The sequence below is a fragment of the Polistes dominula genome, unplaced genomic scaffold, assembly GCF_049000335.1.
Source record: "Polistes dominula isolate Pdom_NZ unplaced genomic scaffold, Pdom_raw_medaka contig_28, whole genome shotgun sequence".
Taxonomy (NCBI): Eukaryota; Metazoa; Arthropoda; class Insecta; order Hymenoptera; family Vespidae; genus Polistes; species Polistes dominula.
Genome location: NW_028300879.1, coordinates 5582102 through 5605606, shown reverse-complemented (window position 1 = coordinate 5605606; position 23505 = coordinate 5582102). Strand labels below are relative to the sequence as shown.

Sequence of the window (23505 nt, the reverse complement as noted above, 5' to 3'; positions counted from 1 at the left end):
AAAGTAATTTTATTATAACACGTTCGTCGTCGACCTAAAGATTTGATTAAATTTCCTTAAAGTAATGAGCAACATACCCCTGAATGTTTTGTTAACTGTAACCGAACGTGTTAGAATAATGTTGTGTATTTAATAATGACAAACACTGATTCGATTGATATTGCATTGGTGGTTTGGGCGTTGTTCTTTTTTCTGTTTCAGTCCCCTCCCAAAGGTGCCACGATCCCTTATCGCCCCAAACCCCAAGTTGGTGGGCCACTGATCCTGGCTGGTGGGCAAGCCTACACCATCCAGGGTAATTACGCGGTGCCCGCCCACTCGGACGTAAGTACAGTATTGCCATTGCCCGCGCCCGCTGCCGGGCCCACCCCGCCCTCGCTGAATACCCAAACTTTGACTACCTCGCCCTTCGCGGCCCACCCCTCCTCATCTGCCTTTACCGCTTCTCACGGTCATCCGCTCCTATCAACCGCCCACCTTACCAGCCCACATCATCCTCTACACCCAAGCCCCTTACACGCCAGCGTGGCAGGCCTCGCCGACCCCCTGCTGAAGAGTGGACACTTGCAGGCAGCCCTCCCGCCCGCACACCTCGTGGCAGACGCCGTAAGTCTTTTGTTTTTCGTGATCCACCCCGAATCCACCAAGAAAAACAATCTCAACCAACCAAACCAAATCAAACCCAACAACCGTATCTTCTCTACTGCCACCCTATTTCAACAAAAAAAAAAAGAATCAACAATACCCCCCTAGCCCTCACTCTCACCCCTTTACCCTATATAATGAACCCCACTTCTGTACCTCTTAAACTTATCAACCCCGTCTCACCCCTGTCGTTGATTGATATCGTCTATCTATGTATTATATATATATGCACACATATATACATACAGTTTAAATTTAATGTATATATGTATGTGTCAATATATATATATATCTCTGTCTTCTTCTTATTATTATTCTTATTCTTCTTCTATATTCTACTCCTATACACGTATTGTCATACATAATTCACTTACACGTTCATGAAACACTTCTTTATTCTTCTATATAACTTATCTTTATCCTAATCCCATAGATAGGTGGTTTTATATATATATATATAGTTTGATAAAAAATGGATTCGTGATTATTCTTTCTATTTTGTTTTTGATTGAAAATATTTTTTGGTTCTTTGCAATGATTAAACATTAAAGTTTTAATAATAATTTGATCTAGTCGTTTTAACCGCGTGTCGAGAAGTAAACGCAAAGTTCAGTTTCCCCTTTGGTGGGGGTTAGAGGGTGGGGGATCGGTTTTACTAGCATATATACTTCCAATGAGATATTCTCGACGTGAAAGGGCTTTTCACGCCCTATGTTACGAGTAACCAAGCAAACAAGGTTCTCTACGACACGCAATTTAGTTGATCCCCTTCCTACCTACTCCCATCCACTCCCGCACACACCGTTGTACGACTACTGCAACACAAGGTCTTGAAATTCTAGCCACGGGTCAGAGGATATCGTCATTAAACTCGAGTATCTAACCTTGTTCGTCAGCACGTTTGCTGAGTTAGGAGAGGGATTATCATCGTAACTGCAACCGGGTACATTAAATCGGGATTCTTGTTGCTTATTTGATAAGTTAACAAACACAATTTCAATGTGTTAGATTTTCTACGATTGTATTTTTTCAAAAAATATTTTTTATTTTGTTCATTTTTTTTTATATTTATCAAGTCGAGTCATAAATAACTTCCGTTTTTATGAGACAAAGAATAGCGTTTTTGCCACTAATAAATGTACGACACTTTTCATGGTGTTTTTTTTTTTTTTCTTTTGCACTCTTTGTATTTGTTGGACGTATCTATTGAATTTTGCTCCAATATTGCCTTCAAAAGGTTCGTTAAAGTTGAAAACACGTCCTGCAGTCGGTTCGTCTTTTAAGGTCGTATCTCCAGAACGGAATTTTACAAGCCAATTTCTGTCTCCTCTATCAGTTATCAATCCTGTACCACCGTATACGCCGCATATTTTTTCAGCTGCCACTTTAGTGCTATTGCCTTGTTTCAATTCTTAAAGTATTATATGTGGAATATGCACTTTTTACTATCCATTTCAGAAGTTAAGAAAAACTGTTAAATGTAACATTGACTACATAAAAAAGTTGACAGAATATTAACTGAATCCTCATCTATACGGTGATATCAAAAATTCGTTTGTTTCGGTTACTTATAGAAGGTAAATACGAAAAATAGATTCTACATAGACGCATCGGAAGTTACTTATGACTCGACCTAATAGTACGATAGAACAGATAGTGTTTTTTTTTCTTTTTTTTTTTTTTAATGAAAGTTTTTTAGGATAGGTTGATACAAATGACTTCGATTTTTATTTTGTTTATTTTTTTTTATTATTAACACATTCGCGGCCGGCATAGTGTTTCCTTTTTTAATACTGAGTACCGGCAAAACTAATGAATTGTTTAAAGAATAAAATATAATAATATAATAAAATATAATTATTTAAATATTATATTGAAATATTTAATTATAATTTTATTAATATAATATATATAAATTTATTTTTATTAAATTTGTAATATTTAAAATGAGACATGAAATCACGTCAGCAGTCGCGAATGTGTTAATTGTTCTATCTTGTTCTTTCTTTTTTTTTCTTGCTTTTTTTTCTACGAAATATTTTTAGGATAGTTTGATACAAATTAATTCGGTTTTTGTTTTGTGTATTTTATTTTTTTATTTTTTTATTTATTAATTAATTAATGAAATTTATATCAATCCGATTTAAAACGAAATGAGAAACACACAAATATGAAATGAAACCTAAAATTAAAATTAACTTTACAAGAAACTTTGAACAGCAATCTTCACACCACTTTGTCCTATAACCTTTGACCCAAATTTCTATCTTTTCATTAACTATCTCAATCTATTTCTTCTCTTACCTCATCACCAACAACATAGCATCAACAAAACCACCCCTCTCACCCACTCAAAATAAGAAATGAAAAAAAACAACAACAACTCTAATACCTCTTTGGCTTTTTGCTCGATGTTTGTGTCCTTCGTTCAAAATACTACGCGCGCAGTCTCGAGAAAAAAAAAATCTTCTTAGGAAGAAAAATAAAAAAGAAATAATAAGAGATAATAAGAAAGTTTAAAAAAAAAAAAAAAGATCATTTCTAATTCTTTTTATCTTTCTTTCTTTCCCTTTTGATGAATTTCTGAAAAAAAAAAATAAAATAAATAGAAATGAAGAGTCTTTAGAGTAGAAGAAATTTTTTTGTGAGTTAACGTAAACAAAAAAAAACTTTTAACTTTGTGTACAGAAGAAGAAGAAAAAAATTTTTCTCAAGACTGCTGCGCATTTATGCTTAAAACGTCTTTTTTCTTCTCCGATAACGTGACTATTCATTATCGTTGTCCATTAAACTTGATCTATAGCAATCTCTTCAGTATCATTACTTTTCTCTCTTTTTCTATTTCTTTCTTTCTTTCTTTCATTCTTTCTTTCTTTCTATTTTTTTCAATCGTACAAGATCTTTTTAAGAGTGGAAAAAAGAGTAGGTATCTCGAAAGTCAGAAGAAAAGAAAAGAAAAGAAAAGAAACGAAACGAAACGAAACGAAGATCTCTTAAACTATTTTTTTTTTTTTTTTTTTTACCTTCCTGATAATTTTCTTCAAGAATTTTTCGCAATCAAAGTATGTATCTGTGTGTGTCTGTGTCCTATTGATCCTTTTCTATTTCTTTACTCTTTCTTTTAATTTATTTATTTTCTTTTTTTTTAATCTTAAAAAGGATCTATCTGCTAAGGATGGATGAGTTATATATATATAAAACGAACATAACCTATTCAGTATTCATTTGAGTATTTTTCGATCTTCGATTGAACTTCTCTCATTATTTTCCTTTTTCTATCCTACTTTTTTTTCTTTTTTAATTATTTTACTTTCTATTTGATCTATCTAAAGAAGATTTTCTTTTTCATTCCACTAAAAAGTATTTTTTTCTTTTAATTATATTACTACACCCCCCATTCGGGAATAAATTAAAGATGTCTGAAGAGTTACGTTTTTTTTCTTCCTTTTCTTTTTTTTTTTTTTTTCAATCTTAGTATACTTTTATTTTTATTTTTTTGTGCTAAAGAGAAAGAAAGGAAGGAATAAAAAAAGAAAACGATTATGAGGTCACCAGCTCGGAGATAAGGCTTTTTTTGGCTTTTAACCCCTTCAGCAGTAAGCATTTTGGAAAAAAAAAATAATAATTAAAATAATCATTTTTTTTCATAAAAGCATAGTTTAAAACATTGTTTTGACCAAAAAATAAAATACAGAAATAATCAATAGTTTTATGTTAATTTTGAATTTTGTTTTACATGAAAAAAGATTATATTTTATTAACAAATAAATAATTGTTATAGTTTGTAAATGATAAAAATCAATAAAACGATTCTTTTCTTTTTTTTTTTGCTTTCACATTCTTATTTTCAATTTTTTATTATATTTGAGTGTAAAAAATCATAGAAATATAAAATAATACGCCTCTCGAGTTAATTCGAGCGTGCTACTTAAGGGGTTAATGTAACTCGCACGTGAATGTTGCTTATGTACCATTTTAAATGTTTATAATATTCTTTGTGTATATGTGGCGTGTATGCGTATAATACGTGCGTGTATGTGTAAACGTTAAATCAATATATATTGATATAAAATAATATATTATATAATAATAATTATTATAAAATATAATATAATATATTGATATATTATATTCTATGCATATTTTTTTTCTCATCCTATATTTGTTCTTCATTGTTTTTATTTTTTTTTTTATTTTTTTTTTTCTTTTTTTTTAAAGTATCTTGTTTGATGAATTTTTTATATACATTACTTTTTTCTATAATATAAAAATAAATATATATATATATATATATATAAAATATTTATTTAAATTAATTATTATATATAAAATTATTATTATATTAATTATATTATTATATATTACATAATTACGAATATATTTAATAATATTAATAATATTAATAATATGTTATTATATTTTAATTATATTATATATAAATAACATGTATAATATATTTTTCACATTTTTTTTACACATACGCGTACCTTTTCACTACCTTTATCAAATTGTCTACATATACATATGTTTCTCTCTCTCTCTCTCTCTTTTCTCTTTCTACTTTGTTTTTTCCGCATGCTTGCGATTGATACTTGGTTGAATGATTTCTTCTTCGCTCTCTCTCTCTCTCTCTCTTCTCTTCTTTTTTTTTTTTAATTTTCTTCTGCAACAACAACAACTACAACAACAACAAGAACAAAAACAGAAAAAAAAAAATAGAAAGGAAAGATAAAAAAAAAGATCAAAAAGCTTATGGCTGTCGTTTCCCACCCCTTTTCACCTCTCTTTTTACTCTCTTTTCTCATAACTTGTGCACAGAGAGGGAGGAAATTTTTTTTTTTTTTTACAATGCATGCCCTTCTTTCTTTTTTATTTTTTATTTTTTTTTAAACTACACGAGCAACGACGACCGAAGAATTTCAACGATTTCGTCGTGTAGCTTATTTTTACTTTCACAGAGAAAAAGAAAAAGAAAATAAAGATAGAAAAAAATATAAAAAGCAAATTATTTTACAAACCAAATAAACAAACAAACAAACCAAGAACAACAAAATTATGTAAAAGTAAAACAAATCTCACCGTTGCTACTCTATACCACCCACTCAGTTATTTTATTTTCAACAATTTTATAGAAATTTTTTATTAATATTATCATTTATATATTTTTATTATTAATTTTTATTAATATATTATTTATTATATATTATATATATTTACAATATACAATATAAAGTAAACTATATATACAAATTACGACAAAATAAAATTAAAATATTAAACACAAATTAAATAAATTATTTTTATAATTATAATTAATAATATATATATAACAAATAATATATTTATATATTTTATTTATATAACATATATTATTGTATTTATATTATTTATTATATAGTATATTATTATAATTAATATATATATATATATATATATATTAATTAGAATTATAAAAGTAATTTATTTAATTTGTGATTAATATTTTAACTCTATTTCTTCGTAATTTGTATAATTTACTTTTCTTCTGTTTTTTTCTTTTTCTTTTTTCTCTCTCTCTCTCTCTCTCTCTCTCTCTTTCTCTTTTTTGTTCCCCTTATTTTTTTTATTTTCTATTTCTATTTGAGCTTGTCTCTCGTGGTAAGAGATGGGAAGAAAAGGGTGTCAAGAGTCCGTCGACCGAACAGCAACGGGTTGCCGTTTTGAATACGGGATCGCAATTACCGCAATATGCAAATCGTAGTTTCGTAGTCTGTAACGAGAAGATGATGTGTGTATGTGTGTGCCTCTTTGTGTGTGTGTGTGTGTATTTGTATGTGTATTTATCACGCGGACGATTAAGCTTTTGGTTTAAATGACAACTTAAACGGGGCTACTTCTCTTCTATAATACTTTTAACATTTATACTAAACGTCGGAGTTAAGAGAGAGGGAAAGAAAGGGGAATTTTTACGCGTTTTCTTTTCTCTCTCTCTCTCTCTCTTCGTTGAGTAACTGATTTGATAATCTTTTTCATGTTTTTTTTTTTTTTTTTTTTTTTTTTTAAACAATTCTTTTAATTCTTCTTCTTCTTCTTTTTACTATTTTTTGTCTAATTCTTTATCAATTGTTTTCTAATAATTATTTTTCGAAACACCCTTAAAACTAAACAAACAATTTTTAGTTACAATAACAGTTATAATAATAATAATAATTATTATTATTTTTTTTAATTATCTAAATTAAATATATAATATATAAATATATATTATTGATGTAATATAAATAAAATGTATATATATAATTGTAATTTAATAATATTTATATAATTATATAATTTATATTATTAATATAAATATTATTACATTATAACTATATATTAAAACAATAATATATATATTTAATATTATATTAATATTAAATAATAATATTAATATAATAAATTTAATATAATAAAAATTATATTAAATAATATTATATATTATATAATTATATATAAATATAATAATAAAATTATTATTATTATTATTATTATTTTTATTATTATTTTGAGTGTAGAAGTTAGTTAGGTAGATTGTAGGGTGTATAGTTGTAGGTTCAAGGTAAATAAATTATCGCATTAAATAAATTAAATATATTCGAAAAGATTATCCGTTGAGTTTTGAAAAAGAATAACCGAATACCGAAAAAAAAAATATGAAACAAGAATCGATATCGATTTTGAAACCAGACGAAAAAAAGAACCCTTCTGGTCTTCTCTTTCTATCTTTCTTCTAACCCCCGTTCTCTTTTTCCTCACTTGTGTGATGAGATGGTGTAGAGGGGAAGGTCTACTGCAAACATAATTACCAGCTTTTCCGCGGACGTTTGCTAATTAGGCACTCTTTTCTTTTTTCTTTTCTTTTTTTTTTCTCTCTCTCTCTCTTTTTACGTGTGGTTCGAACGAAAAGGGCAAACATTGCCACGCCGATGCTGCTGCCGACGTTGCTGTTGCTGCTACTGCATATTTACCACCACCACCCCCCCCCCCCGTTCCCATCCCCTTCCTCCTCGTTTTCTTTCTCTCTCTCTCTATTCCCTTCCGTTCTCTGTTGACGGAGTGAATTATTAAAAGGGCGAGTTCGACCAACCCCCCTTTCACTCCTCCCTCTATTTCTATCCGTTTATCTGTCTGAATAACTCACCCCTTACCCCCTTTCCTCTCCCCTTTTCCCTGTCTGCATATTTCCTCGATCCTCTCTCTCTCTCTCTCTCTCTCTCTCGCTCTCGCTCTCACCCCCTCCCTCTTCTGTCTCTTCTCTTCTTTTTTTTTTTTTATTTTGCTATTTTGCTTTTTTTTTTTTTTTTGTTAACTCGGCACAGCAGATGCGCGCAACTCTTCCTTTTCTTTCGACGTAGACAAAAAAATTTCAAATGGAATTGGTCGAAAATCGATTAACTATGACGCTTATGGTTAATATTTTATAATAGGTTCGTTTGTCGTCGGTCTTCTATTATGTTATCGATCCAAATTTGGTCGATATATCGATCTCGTCTGGTTACTAGATAATATAATAATTTTTTTTTTTTTCTATTAATAATTGCAACGATATTTAATTGATAAATGTATTCGTTATTAAGGGTGGTGTCTGTTCGCGTTTCAAATCGTTGCTTTTTCTTTCCCACGTGTGTTTTTCCTTGTTTTTTTTTTTTTAATTTTAATTTTTCAATATTTTTTAATTATTTAAAAAAAGGGTAGGTGGTAAGAGGAACATTAGGTGGAACAATGGGTGGTAATTTGGTTCGATAGTAAACGATACATTCCAATACACTATCATTTTTTTTTTGGTGTGCTTTTCTTCTTCTTTTTAAATTGGTATCGTTCATTTTGTTTTCTTCATTTTTCTTCTATCATTTTCTAATTTCTTTTTTCTAATTCTGCTTTTTTTCAATCATCACAACACTCCACTTTTCTCGAAAGAAACATTGACCGAGAAAAGGGGAATGATTTCTTTTCTTTGTTCTTTTTTCTTTTTTCTTTTTTCATCAACGAAAAACTTCATTAAAGTAAAACAATTTTATTGACAAGAGTATTTTGTGTGTGAGTGAGTGTATGTGTGTGTACACATACTATACGCATATATATCTATAACATATATACGATTGTACGTGTATATTACACGCGCGGCAATGAATATAAACAACCAACAACAAAATATTAAAAAAAAAAAAAAAAAAAAAATACATTAAAAAATATGCATGTATGGCACGAGATTAAAGGTAGATTTTTTAATTAGGTATATAATTATATTTACCATGTTGCGCTTTTTATCTATTTCTTACGATTTACCCTTAATATACATATAAATACCATTTGTAAGGTCTCATCTATTTTTTATCTTTCATTATCATTTTTAAAGTTTTATTTTCTTGATTTATTTCAAATCTATGTACTTTTTTTCTTCCTTTCTTTCTTTGTCAATCTGTGCCTGTCGAATTTTTCGGCTTACAGAACACGGATATACATATACGCGTACGTATTGCATAAATATTAGATCATTAAATATGAAATGTCTGAATTCGAAATAAAAATAATCCGAGTGATTAGACATTTCATAGTTAATAACCTAATATATATATATATAAATAATATATTATAATTTTTTAAATAAATAATATAATATATATAATATAATATTTGTTATATATCTATAAAAGAAAAGTATTTTTTCTTTTCTTTTATGTTTTAGTTATTTTTTTCTAGTTCTTCTTCACGTATATGTATATCTATAGTTGGCTTTTTATCCCTCACTCACCCTTTCTCAACCCTTTCGTAAAAAGAAGTAGTATATTCGTAATATTATTTTCTTTTACGATTGAAATTCTTGTTTTATATCTTTCTTTCATTTTTGTTTCGTTCTTTTTTCTTTTCTTTTTCTTTGTCTTTTTCTTTTCTTTCGTAATTTTCTTTTTTATTTCTATTTTATTATAATATTCATACGAAATTTATCCTTTTTTTCAATCCCAACAAAAATTTTCCCGCTTTATTATTAGAATCCGCGATACTTTCCTCCTATCAATTTCTTAATTACATTCCCCTGAAACCTTTTTCCCTTTTTGTAAAATTTAATCTCGTAATTTTCAATCGAATATTTTCGCTCAATTTTTTTTTCTTTTTTCAATATTGTTGACGAGTTCAGATGATCATTATAATTCAAATTATTTAATTTAACCTACAAATTTGTCAATTCCTATATTTCATTAAAAAAAAAAAAAATTATCAACTAATTAAAATAGAAGAAAGTTTAAAAAAAAAAAAAAGAATTAAAATACGCTTTGTTAATTTTGATTAACGAACGCGTTAACCTGCACAATGTAGTTTCTGTCATTCGCCATTTTGTTTTTCAACGTGTCGCCATTTTGTTCCTCTCGTCATTCCCGTTCCGTCGATTCCTTTTTTTTTTCTTTTTTCTTTCCGACTGAATTTTCCGTCGCTCCTTTTTTTCCTCCATTTCCAGTTTCATCAATATCGCGTTCTCTAATTAATTTTTCATCCCTTAAGTTCAACATCCTCTGTTATAACAGTGCCAACCTTCAATTAGAAGAATCCACGTTCCCCACATCCCCCATCCTAACCCTACCCCGGCCCCCATTTTTTTTAATTTTTTTTTTTATTAGAAAAGCATGGCTTCGTGCACCTTTTTTTCTTAGAGAAATTCAACGAGAAGATTGCGCGAGGGTGGGCTGCCCTTAAAAAAAAAAAATAAAAAAAAGTATATAGGGAGAAGATAAAAAAACAAAAATTAACGTATCCACCGTTAATCCTCTCTTCAGCAGGGTTTAAGTATAATAATTATCTCCAATTTTTTTTTATTATACTTACAATTAAATATATCGGGAGTATTTAATTTTAAAAAAAGGAACTAATGAACAAATAAATAAATAAATAAATAAAAAATACGAGAAATAATGGGGGGAGGTAGGAAAACAACATTTGAATAGTATATTGTATCTATTTTTAATTTAAAATTACTATTTTTAAATAATATATATATATATACTATATTATATAGTTGTTTTTAATGTTTAATTTTTCTTTTTAATTATACGAACGTTATGAAGTTTAAAAATTAATGTTCAATAAAAAAAGAACTTATTATAGTTATGTTAACCTCTGACATTCCATTTTCACATTATGCGACGTTGATTATTAATAAAGTCTGAATAGAGAGTTGAAACGGAACCAGAAACATAAGCAATGCACGAGTATAAATACATACATACATAAATACACATACTGATGTATATATGTGTTTGTATATGTGTAAGAATAAAGAGAGAAAGCTTGTTCTATCCAGAGAGAGAGAGATAGAGAGAATAGGGGTTTGGATACACCTGCTGGCTTCGAATTCATGCGTTCAGCATTTGCAACGTCTCATAAATCAAAAGTGGAACGTCTCAAAGGGATTCCTCTCCCTTTCTAATTTTCTCGAGGGATGACAACGAATAAGGGGAGAAGATTTGTTATTTTCTTTTTTTTTTTTTTTTAGTTTTTCCTTTACTAGAAGTAAAATGCATTTTGTTTATTCATGGCGTTCGTTGTAAATTTAGAAAACAAAGTTGTTATAATGAATTCTATTATGCACGTGTTTTTTTTTTGTTACACACACATTTTAGTTTTAGATTTAAAAAAAAAAAACATCGTAGAAAAATAATTATTCCTACTTCCGGTTTTTTTTTTAAATTTATTTATTTATTTGTTTGTTTGTTTGATTTAAGAATAGAATGCGAGATTTTCTATATCCCACGATTTTTATTATTATTATTATTATTATTATTATTATTATTATTATTATTATTATTATTATTATTATTCACGTACGACACCATAAAAGTAAGGTTTTTTTCGATAAAGAAAAAAAAACCGAGAAACTCCTACAGCAACAATTTTCTCCACCCCCATACACACACTCGCCCTTCGATTTTTTCGTCGAAGAACGAATAATAAATTCTTCCATATTATTTTTATTGCTATTTTAATCCTCGTTAATATTATTATTATTTTTTTTTTGTGTATATAGATATATATATGTATATTTTTATTTTATTTTTTATAAAGACGTGAGCGCTTTATTAACCCTTTGCTCTCGAGGCCTTTGTCGCTCGGTCCAATCCACAACTTCAAAGCAATCAGATGCTTACATTTATTTCATAAGTTTTCTAGACTTAACTTAAAATGATTTTAGAGACACAATAGAAAGCTTTAAACTTGTACATTTTAACATTATACATATTTTCATAATTCAATGAAAGATATTTTTTAAACATAACGTTCTATCATTTTGTTTCTTATGGTATTGTATAAAACAATATCCAATGTGCATTCTTGGCTTGTCGGGGTAAGTGTAACAGGTAGTACACAGTTTGTCACCTTTGGCCGGACGTTCGTTGGGAACAAACCTTGCAATCCTTTTTTTGTCCCATCAAAATAACATGCAGCTTCCCATTTAGTCGGATGCCTTCAGAACTGCTCTGCAAAGTACAAGCTACAGTTTCCTGCGATCCTACTTGTCTTCCACCGAATACAAACGGTATTCTTGTGAGGATTTCTTTGGTTTCTGTGCACATTGTCCATTCTGAAGGGTTCAGTCTCTTCTGTACCAATCACTATGGCTTTCAGATTCATTATTGATTATTCGGATTTTTCGTCTTCTTACACCCCTAACGTCGTCGCTATCTTCATCACTTCCGTCTTCGTTCCCATGGACAAGCTGTTTATGTAGTGATGTAATTTCGCTCGTTATTGCCGAAAAATTGAACTCATCTTTACTAGAAGTCATTTCTTCATCGTGTCCCATGCTTATTGGGCTCAGTAACTTTGAGAGAAATATTGTGATTGCCAAGAAAGTTGAGTTCGAATTAATGTCGAAGGCAGAGTCCAGCTCGCGATTGCGAGTGTTTTGCGATATGACATCTTTGTAGCCATTGTGTACATTGTGACACCTTCATAAGATGACCTACAAAACCTAAATAAACACTGGTATTGCTCAGTTTACCACATCGATTGAAGTGGTGCCTGAGAGACACCGCTCGAGCGCAAAGGGTTAAATTTCTAATGATGCACAAGGATCTTTTTATTTAATAAAAGATTTTAATAAAAAGGTTGTGATATAGATATAACCATATGCAATTTAAGTATATATTTTTAATGTTGTATTATTTTTTTTTGTTTTTTTTTTATTTTGTTTTTCAATATTTTCTTTTTTAAATTAACTCAATTTCTTTTTAACACGTTCGTCGCCATGGCACCGTATACCGGAGACGGGCATGCTTCTCCGGGAGCCCCGTCACCGTATACGGTGACACCCTTCTTGTTGAAGTTATAGTATTTTTAGTTGGAAAAACTTATGACATTTTTCTATTTCGAAACAAAATTATTTTCGGTAAATAAGAGATAGCTTTATATTTTATTATTATTGGTAAATAAACAATAGTTTTATATTTTATTATTTTCGGTAAATAAATAATATTTTTATTTTTTATTATTTTCGATAAATAAACAATAGTTTTATATTTTATTATTTTCGGTAATTAAACAATAGTTTTATATTTTATTATTTTCGATAAATAAAATATAATAATATAATATAACCATAATACTCGGGTTACATTGTTGAGATTTCTACTGATCGTTTCTTTACGTTACGGCGCGCCAACACTCGAATTTTGGGCCTGGCGAGAAACTCAACCGAAACGGGCTTGGGCGACGAACGTGTAAAAAAAAAAAAAAAGCTTTTTTAGCATGTGTACTGCATTGACATATTATTTAGAAGATATACTTAAAAAAAAAAAAAAAAAAAAAAACTAAAAGAGAAGAAAATGAAAATCAAGTTATAAATTTCATGTATATCTATAAATATATATATATATATATATATATATATATATATATATATATATATTTCAAAAAAAAAATAAGGTTACTTTAAAACAAAGGACATATTCAAAGTTGTCTAGTCGTATAATAATTCAACACATATACATACATACATACATACATACATACATACATACATACATACATACATACATACATACAACATGCATCTATAATTCATCAACTTGTTCATAATTAACTTTTTCATTCTCGCGTAAATCATTATTTCCAAGTATTATTATTATTGTACGCGAATCGTATAAAACAGCAACAATAACAACGACAACAAAGTAAAATGTTAATTAACGTTTTTTATTTTTTATTTTTTATTTTTTTATTTTTTTTACTTTTCTTCAATCGAAACAACATTTTCATAAATCAAATTATATGACACTTCACTCATTTCTTTTCTATCTATTTTTCATCCTAATTCACTGTCTAATTTTTACTTATTTTTATTTTATTTTTTTTTTTTTTAATTTTTTTTTTTAACATGTTGTATAAATATTTGCATGATTAATAATATTCTACTCGCTATTTCTTTCTCTTTCTCTTTAGTAGAAACATTTGAAATATTTCATTCTATCATCCTCTGCTTTTTTGAATTACTCGTCATTCATCATTCATACGAATTAATTTAAACAATACAAATATACCTTGAAGAAGAAAAAAATGATAAAATAAAACAATATAAGAAATTAGACTTATACAGGGTGTCCTTGTGGTATACAAACGAACAGGTAATGATTCCATATACAAGAACAATAATATAATTTACAGAATATTGTAGAATCAAATTTTGTTCGTGTAAAATATTGTTTATAATAATGATAAGTTTTTGAAAATTTGTTGAGTATTAATTCACTTGATCGAGAGATTGCAACCCTGGAAACTAAAAGCTTTCCTTAGATAAGTATAAAAACCTTTACAAGTGATTTTCAACATACTTGTAAAATATTTAAAAACACACACACACACCTGTATGTGTAGACAGAAATGATGATCTTTAAAATACTACACATTTTTCTTAAAAAATAAAATTAAATTCAACTCACTTCTACTACTCGACAAACCTTTAAATTTATTTTACTTTAAAAAACAAAAAATAATTCAATCCTTGTACGCGAACAAATTTAATTTTATATTATTAAATTTTTCTATATAGAATCATTCCTTGGTCAATTTGTATAACCAGTAACAAGACACACGCCAACCCTTTTATTTAAATATTATAAACATTACATTATCCAATATTATAAAATGTTAAATTCTGAAGTTTCCCTTCTTACGCAAACCCTAAACCCCGTTCAACCAACCCCTCGTCTGCAAGTTCCTACTATCCAGGTAAAGAATACAAAATTACCTGCCCGTGTCCTTATTTATTATTACCAACACCCCCTACCCTCTAAAACCTTTCTTGCAACAAATTTACAGCCCCCTATTTTTGTATCTCTCAGAGATGATGTTGTCTAAAAGCTGTTGTTTTGTATATTTGTAAAAGTACATTTTAAAATAGTAATTTGTTGTTTCTACTTAATACGATAGTAAGGAAAAGTAATAAAAAAAATATATATTTAGTAAAATAGTAAACTAGTAAAATAGAAATGTAATGAAATAAAAAGGTATCTCGTTTTCACCATAGTTACGCATAATTCGCGTTTCTGTAAAGAAGAAAGTAAAATTGCTTTGCTAGACGGGACCAGCAAAGCGTTACTTTGAAAACTCTCTCCTTGTGAATATAATTATGATCGTCATGATCTAAAGAAAACCATAAACATTTTTTTTTTTAACTCATCGAAAACGAATCGACGAAAAAAAAACAATATATTATTTCTTTTTATTTGTTTATTAAATAATTCGTTCCCTCGTAATCCTCGTATTATTTCATTTTGATTTGATTTGATTTCATTTCATTTCATTTAGTTGTTGTTGGGTAACGTTTAATATCAGTAGTATAGAATTATTATTTCAATAAAATTGTATAAATGTATATATAAATGTGTATATATATATATATATATGTGAATTATAATAATAATCGATCGTCGATTCGATTTTCGCGAATCTCGCTCGAAAATAATATTATTTAGTGTTCATTTTTATTAAAAAAAACAAACAAACAAACGTGCACATTGAGTCATACCAATCGTTTAGATAAGTGTTAAGAATAATTATGATAGTGGATTTAATTGAAAAGAAACAAACAAAATTATTGTATAACTAAATTAATATTTAAACCACTATCATAATTATCAACACACATGTATATTCTATTTATTATAGTAAATATACCTAATGATTTTCAATGTAGTCCCTCATTACCAAAAACATGAATGAATGAATTGATTAAAATATAAAATATGAGAATAAAAGTGAGAGAGAAAGAGAGAAAGAGAGAATGTAAAATACCAAGAAAACAAAAATCTTAGAAAGTGTCGAGATCCAAATTTCGGATTTTCGAGGGTCGTAGGACGAAATAAAACAAACCTAAAAAAAACAAAAGAAACGAGCGAGCAAAAGGAAAAAAAGAGAGAGAGAGATAAAAAGAGAAAAATGGATTGCAATTATTCCATTTTTCTCTTGAAAAACAATTTTTAAAAAATTACTTTTGAAAATGAATATTTTCAAAAAGAGTTTCTCGATGAGTTTTTATCGGTGTCTTCGTGAGGCTTCAAAAGCAAGCTGCAACCCCCTACACCACTCCCCAAAGTGTCCCCCGAATTTTATCAATGTGATCCAGAATTTATTAAAAAAACTTCAAACAATTTTGTTGTTGAGCGAAAGGTTTCTCAATCGTTGTTTCAGATGGGCAAACTTGGCAGTAACCCATTGGCTGGTTTAGCAGCTTTGGGACTTGGTAGTCTTGCCACTCCTGCGAACACTGGTGGAATTAACCCAGCAGGTAAAATATTAAAAAAAAAAAAAAAAAATAAGAACTATTATTCATTATACAAAATTAGGTTATCGTAAGGTAAAACAAATGCAAAAAAAAAAAGGTTCCGTTCACAACCCCAATATTAATTGATTTATTAAAATAATGTTTATGATCAATTGTATTCTCATTTAGATACATTTCACACGGTGTTTTCTTTTCTCAGGATATTTTCTACTCAACATCTTGGATACAATTTTCACTGTTTCCTTAATTTCCGTACCCCTCACCCCTTTTACAATTAGAAAATTACCCTGAAATGTATAAAAGAGAAAAAACAACAAAATCATAAACCCCCTCCAATCCCAAATAAAGATTGTACATATATAGAAAAATATGTATATAAATAATAATTATTGTTAACCTCAAAGAATGTTTTAATCTTGATTATTCAAATCATTGTGTTTTAATTTATCTAGCATTGGCTGCATTAGCTGGTAGCCAATTACGTACGAACAACACGAACAGGCAACAACCAGCGGCAAACAATCAGACGCACGAGATGACGGTGCCGAACGAATTGATTGGATGTATCATCGGCAAGGGTGGTACCAAGATCGCTGAGATACGTCAGATATCTGGTGCCATGATAAGAATAAGCAACTGCGAGGAGAGAGAGGGTGGTGCCACGGATCGTACGATCACCATTACAGGAAATCCGGATGCCGTTGCGTTGGCACAATATCTCATCAATATGAGGTGAGTCCTAATACTAACTTAGGCACCAACACATATTTATGCCCAAGTATAATTCAATCGATTATAACGTTCAACAGAAACACCCCAACCAACCCCCACAATACCCCGCCCAGCCCCACTTGTTTTTTCTTCTTTTTTTATATTTTTTTTTTAAGGGCCCTACACCCAACGCCCCTGACACCCTGCCCCAAAAGAAAAAAACCCCTGGTTTCACTTCTTTAACACATCCCCTCTATTTTTTTTTTTTTTTAATATATGAACTTCTCCTAACTCTTCAAGGGTTTATCTTTGAAGAATAAGAAATATTTGATATTAAATATGTATATATCAGGATTGGAAAAAATTCTGATATAGTTCTTTTCTTTTTTTTTTTTTTTTTTAACTAATTAGGCTGTGTGACGAGGAAAACAAGTTTTCGGAATTTTTAATTCATCCGCGAACTTTGTTTCCTGTCCGTCATTTTTGTTTGTCTTTCACCCTAATTTTATTTTACGCACGCGTATATAATATAATATTATCGTAACGAGATACAGAGGGAGAAAATAAAAGTACAAACTCAACCCTCCCATCCCCCGTTGTCGAAGATAAAAAAAAAACCACAGTCGAACTCGTGTCCCGGCTACGTTTCGCGGTGGATTTAGCGGTAAAATGCCATTTGTTATGTTATATATTGTTTTTTTTTATATATATATAACAATTATATTATTCTATAATATGATCTAACACGCACAAAATACTAATTAATATATATATAGAAATATTTTTAATATAAATGTAATCGGCACCAACAAACATTCTCCTCAGGGTCTTCTTCTTCTTTCTATTTTATTTTATTTTTTTATTTTGTTTTTTATTTTTTTCTGTTTTTTTTTTTTTTTTTTTTAATTTTTTAATCAATCGCGTTTTATTAATTCTTTCTTTCTCATCTTTAAAATAGAAATTCATTCAGAGATACGAAGATTATTGTATGTTCTATCGATCATACGATTTTTATTTTGTATTTGATTTCTTATTGGTGTTTTATTAAATTATTCTTTTTTTTATTTTTTTTTTTTATTGTGATCGTATCAAATCATCGACGACGCTACACGATCGACGCTGTTAATCGAAAAAGAAAAAAAAAACACGAAACCGCTAAGTCTACCACCACGAGAATAGAAAAAAAATCAATTACAGTAATTTTTTGGCAATGATTTTTTGAATTATTTTTTGTTTTTTTTTTTTTTTTTTTTTTGTTTCGATAATTGTCGTCGAACGACGCGTCGTCGAAACGATATAATACACCACGAGAAAAATTTTGGTCAATATGTTTTAACAGCAGCCTGACGCAAATAGTCTGATCCCAAATTCATTTTCAAAATAAATCACAAACAAAAATTTAGTAAGTTAATGAACAAACCAGAAAAACAAAGTAGGAGGAGATTACTGTTCGCGTCAGACTAAAAATTGTTTTTGTTTTTTGCTTTTTTTTTAATTTTTTTTTTATTATTATTATTATTATTTTTTGTTAAAAGATCAGAGGAATAAGACAGGTGAGATACGAGAGTATTAGGTGGAGAAAGATGTTTTTTTGAAGTGTAGTTTTTAAATTAACACGTTCCGTTCCGTATTGGGTCGCATACTTGTATCCTAATTTGAAAAACTTATCATTCTTACCATTTTGAAAAAAATATATAGTAGCTTTTGTATAACATTAGTGAGAAGATAGGTGGTCGTATTCGACCCATACGACTTAAAAAAACAGAATCTTCATTGAAGAATCAAGTTCAGGTACGGAACGTGTTAAACAGTAACGTACCAACAGTATGGGAGAAAAAGAAAAATGAGAGAGAGAGAGAGAGAGAAGACATCGTACGAGAGGGGTCGTTCAACATATTCAGCAACAGGGATGATAATGATGATGATGACAATAATGATGATGATGAGAGAGAGAGAGTGCAAGTGAAAGTGAGCGAATGTTTAATTGGTGAGAGAAAGAGAGAGAGAGAAAGATAATTGGAAGGAGAGAAAAAAAACCACCTCCGCATTAGCAGCATCTTCGGAACGTGACAACGACACCACCATGAACCAACGATTTTTAACAACAACACACACCAATAATAACGCCGAGGAGGAGAACGAGGAGATTGTGCAGAAACGAGGGGAGTTGAGGAGGAGGAGGAGGAGAAGAAGGTGTGGAGGAGGAGAAGGAGAGGAGGAGGAGAGAAAGAAGGGTGTCTCTTAATCCTTTGTTTCCAGGTCCTGCCTTCCAGGTCCAGTACCTTGAGTATCCTGCAGACACACACAAATCTCCGTTTTTTTCAACATCTGTTCCCAATTGTCGCTGGCTGTCCTTTTCAAATAGCAATCAAATTATAAAAAGAAAAGAAAGAAAGATATAGAGAAAAAAAATTAATTAATTAATTAATTAATATATATATTTATATATTTTATTTCACACTTAAATAATGTGAAATAATACCGAGCAGGTCGTTCCTTCGTTACCGACTACTGATAAAAAAGAAAAAAAACATCCTTTTCGCAAGTCCCAAGCAAGCGGTGACGACACACATTACACACATATATATATAAATCTTCCTTCCTTTTTTTAATCAACGATTTTATGATAGCTAGTATTTTTTCTTTTTTTTGTTCACACACTTATATACAGTTAGTTATTTGTATATCGAAATTTTCTCTCGTGTTAAAACGATTAAATTTCATTTTAGATTTTTAATTTTTTTTTTTTAATTAATTAATTTATTTATTTATTTATTTATTTGATTTTTTTATTATTATTATTCGGGATAAGAGTAATTTAAGGAATTCTGTGCATTAAAAAATAAACGTTGCTAAATATTAACGCAAATTACGCACGCACGCAAATAGCACGCAGAGAGGAAGAGAAAGAAAGAGAGAGAGGGACACACACATAAACACACGCGTTTTCCCATGTCGTTGACGTTTTATCGCTTTTTTTTTTTTTTTTTTTTTTTTATTTAAATTTGTATCAAACACTTCCTTAATTTTTTAATACGCTTATCCTCGCTGTTTATCATCGCTTTTTTATTCTATATACGCCGAAAAACTACACCGTACGCTCACAAACGTGTTTTTATAGTTTATTTTTTTTTCTAGATCCTTCCTGCTTTTTTCATTTTTATTTTTGAAAAAACAATTTTGTTTATTTATTTTTTTTTGTGTTTTTAAATACATAAATATATCTCTCGTCGTTTGCATTTAAATATTATACAATAATAGTTGTCTCTGTGTTTGTTGATTAATCGGAGCTATGGGACTAACCTAAAAACAACGTTAGATATACATATATATATATATATATATTTTAATTTATTTATATAAATATATATGTATATCTCGGCGACGTTAGAACGATCAAAGGTGTGTAGTTATAATCACTAACGCGTTAATACTAATCATCAATGATAATAATGATGATGATGATGATGGTGATGACGAGAGACAGCAAGAAAGAAAATCAAAATAAAAAAAAAATGGCCGATCATCCGATCGGTTCGCGTTCATTACACGCGAGATTTCCCTATGTTGCATATTACTTGCATAACTCGGGAGCATAATAATAATAAAAAAAAAGGAATTAAAAAAATAAATTAAAACATATAATATTACATGCCAACACAAACCTTGCTCTCACCGTTTATATAATTATAATCCAATTTATATTTTATATTCCAGATTGTGTCTCACTCGCATTTTTTAGCTACTGCATTTAACAATTAAATGTGTATATACGATAATAATAGCTGCCGGAGTTAAAAGATTATATTAATCAGTGGTTATGTTAATTTTTTTTTTTTTTTTTTTTTTTACTATGCTACTACATACTCGTCGTCTCTCTTTTATCGTTCATCATAATATTTAATTATACACATATACGTATGATGTGTTATTTCATTTGCAAAATATATTTTTTGCATAAAACATACATATATGTGTATTTTTGGATCTTCCTTGGGCACTCCGTCGCGTGGTGTCGCCATCGTCGCTCCGATCAGTCGGCCATTTTGTCGTTTGAACGTTTAAAAAAGAAAAATTGCTTTTGAGATTTTAAACGAATATCCATTCGAAATATTTTATACGTGTGTCGGAGCTTCGAATAAGTTTTCAACCACGCGATTTAAAAAAAAAAAAAATATACATCCTTTTTTAATTTTCAACATCCCTCGTAAAAAGAAACAAAAGATATTTCCGAGGGATTTGCAAGGATCTCTGAGAGACGAATTTTTAAATATTTTTTAACATTTATGTTATTTGAAAAAAAAAAAAAAGGGAAAGTCTCGTTCGTAAAAGATAAAAAAAAAGTCAACTATTTTTTTAAATACTTCCTTTTTGATCTTTCGTGTATGGTACAGGAATATTTTTTCGAAGTCGTTCGTCCTTGCTCTAGCCCTCGGAAAAAAAAGAAGAAAAAAAGAAAATAGATGGAGAGAGAAAGAGAGAGAGAGACGAGTACACGTAGTCGAAATATTGAGCTCTCGTACTCGTGTCTCTTTTCAATATATCCGCCATTTTGCACAGCATCTCTCGCAACGCGTGTCTCGTTCAGCTGCGACCGTTCGATATTATTTTTTTTTTTTCTTTTTGTTTTAAATAGCTTTTTTTTTTTCTTTTCTTTGTGTCTTATATTCTTTTTTTTTTTGGTTATGTTAGACCACATAAAACATTCATTGAATGAAGAAAATGAAAACTTTAGGGTGCTTTCTTATCTCTAGCCTCCTCGTATTTTTATTTTAATCCATACTTTTGTCTAATAATTCAAATTAACGTTGTAAAGCTTTAAATATTATATTCTTTTGTTACTATACTCACATTTATAATTTATAATAATAATGCATAAACTATCGCGCTGACATTAATTGGTAGAGAATGGAAATTAACAAAAAAGGGTTGAAAAGTTTTTCTATGTCCAGTGGAACGAGAGTACGTTAGCGAAAGACTTTTGAATGAACGAATAAAAATGGAATGAAAAGGAAAAGTACGTGTGTGTGAGAGAAAGAGAGAAAGAAAGAAAGTAAAGGTGAGAATGAGAGAGAGAGAGATATATATATAGAGAGAGAGAGAGATAAATAGAAAAAGAAAAAAAAGAAAAAAAAAGAAAAATTATTAAAAATTCCCCATGACCTCTACCACACACGTAGCCGGCGTACGTGAATGTCACGCTGCATATAGTGCACCTTTTGCGCATTTATATATATATAGCTCTTAGCCTTTTATTATTATTTTATTTTTATTTTTATTTATTGTTTGATTTTTTTTTTTTTTTTTTTTTTTTTTTTTAATGGAAAAAGAAAAGATAGCGAGAGAGAGAGAGAGAGAACTATTGCAATTTATTGTTTAAACTTTTCTTTATATTACTACTCGTTCTTAAATAATAATTTCACTTGTTTCAATTTCTTCGCCCCCACCCTTGTTTTTTTTCTTTCTTTTTATTTTTCAAATCTTTTTATTATTACAAATCGTAGCTTTTTAATTTCTTTTGTTTTTTGTTTTGTTTAAACAATCTCGCTCGGATCATGTACATACTTTCGCTGGCCTCTCCATCCTGTTCGTATTAAAAAAAAAAAAAAAAAAAAAAACAACAAATTAAAAATGTTAATACTTTCCTTGTTCATCTCCTTGTTTTTTTTTCTTTTTTTTACAATAATATTTTATGTATTTTATAAAGGACTCGATCGATCGCAGCAAAGCTTGTGTACGTGTCCCGAGCGAATCTCTTCCGCTGTCTTAATATTTCCTTTTAATTAATTAATCCCTAATCTCCGTATCTCTTCTTTATATATGCATATATATATATATATATATATATATATATATATATATATTGCATGTTTATATATCCTATCTTGTCTTGCATATTACTACTCGCAATCTTGCAACCTGTTTTTAATCTCGATCGACCCCCCAGCCAACCCCACAAAAAAACCCCTCTTCACAAACCCCCTTTTTTTGAATTACCTATCGAAAATCTCCAGAAAAGAAAAAAAAAGAAAGAAGAAATCAAAAGCAAAAAAAAAAAGAAATGGCACCGCTAAAATTATATATACATTTATATATATGTATATCAATTATCATACTCTTCTTCCAATCAATATTTATTTATTCATTTATTTTTTTTTCTTTCTTTATATTAATTCTGATTATTATTATTATTTATTTTAAAAAAAATGAAAGAATTATATTTATTTTCTATTTTTTTTTTTTTTTTTAATGACAAGATAAAAGAAAAAAAAAATGCTGTAAAGAAAAAAAAAGACCGAGAAAAAAAAACACGTCATCATTAAAATTTCCCGCCCTCATCACCTTTTTTTACATTTTGT

At 29.0% G+C, this 23505-nt stretch overlaps 1 protein-coding gene across 8 annotated transcripts in view; it reads left to right on the top strand.

Moving 5' to 3' along the window:
• The window catches only part of mub (poly(rC)-binding protein mub), a 156579-nt gene that overhangs the window by 113248 nt on the left and 19826 nt on the right, over positions 1-23505 (top strand). For 7 of the 8 annotated variants that reach the window (XM_089174398.1, XM_015321968.2, XM_089174389.1 and 4 more), the window contains 3 exons: positions 202-606; positions 16342-16438; positions 16888-17167. In XM_089174398.1, coding sequence (XP_089030524.1) covers positions 202-606; positions 16342-16438; positions 16888-17167 — 782 coding nt within the window. The remainder of the gene's footprint in view (positions 1-201; positions 607-16341; positions 16439-16887; positions 17168-23505) is intronic. The other variant, XM_015321969.2, reaches the window with a different exon arrangement.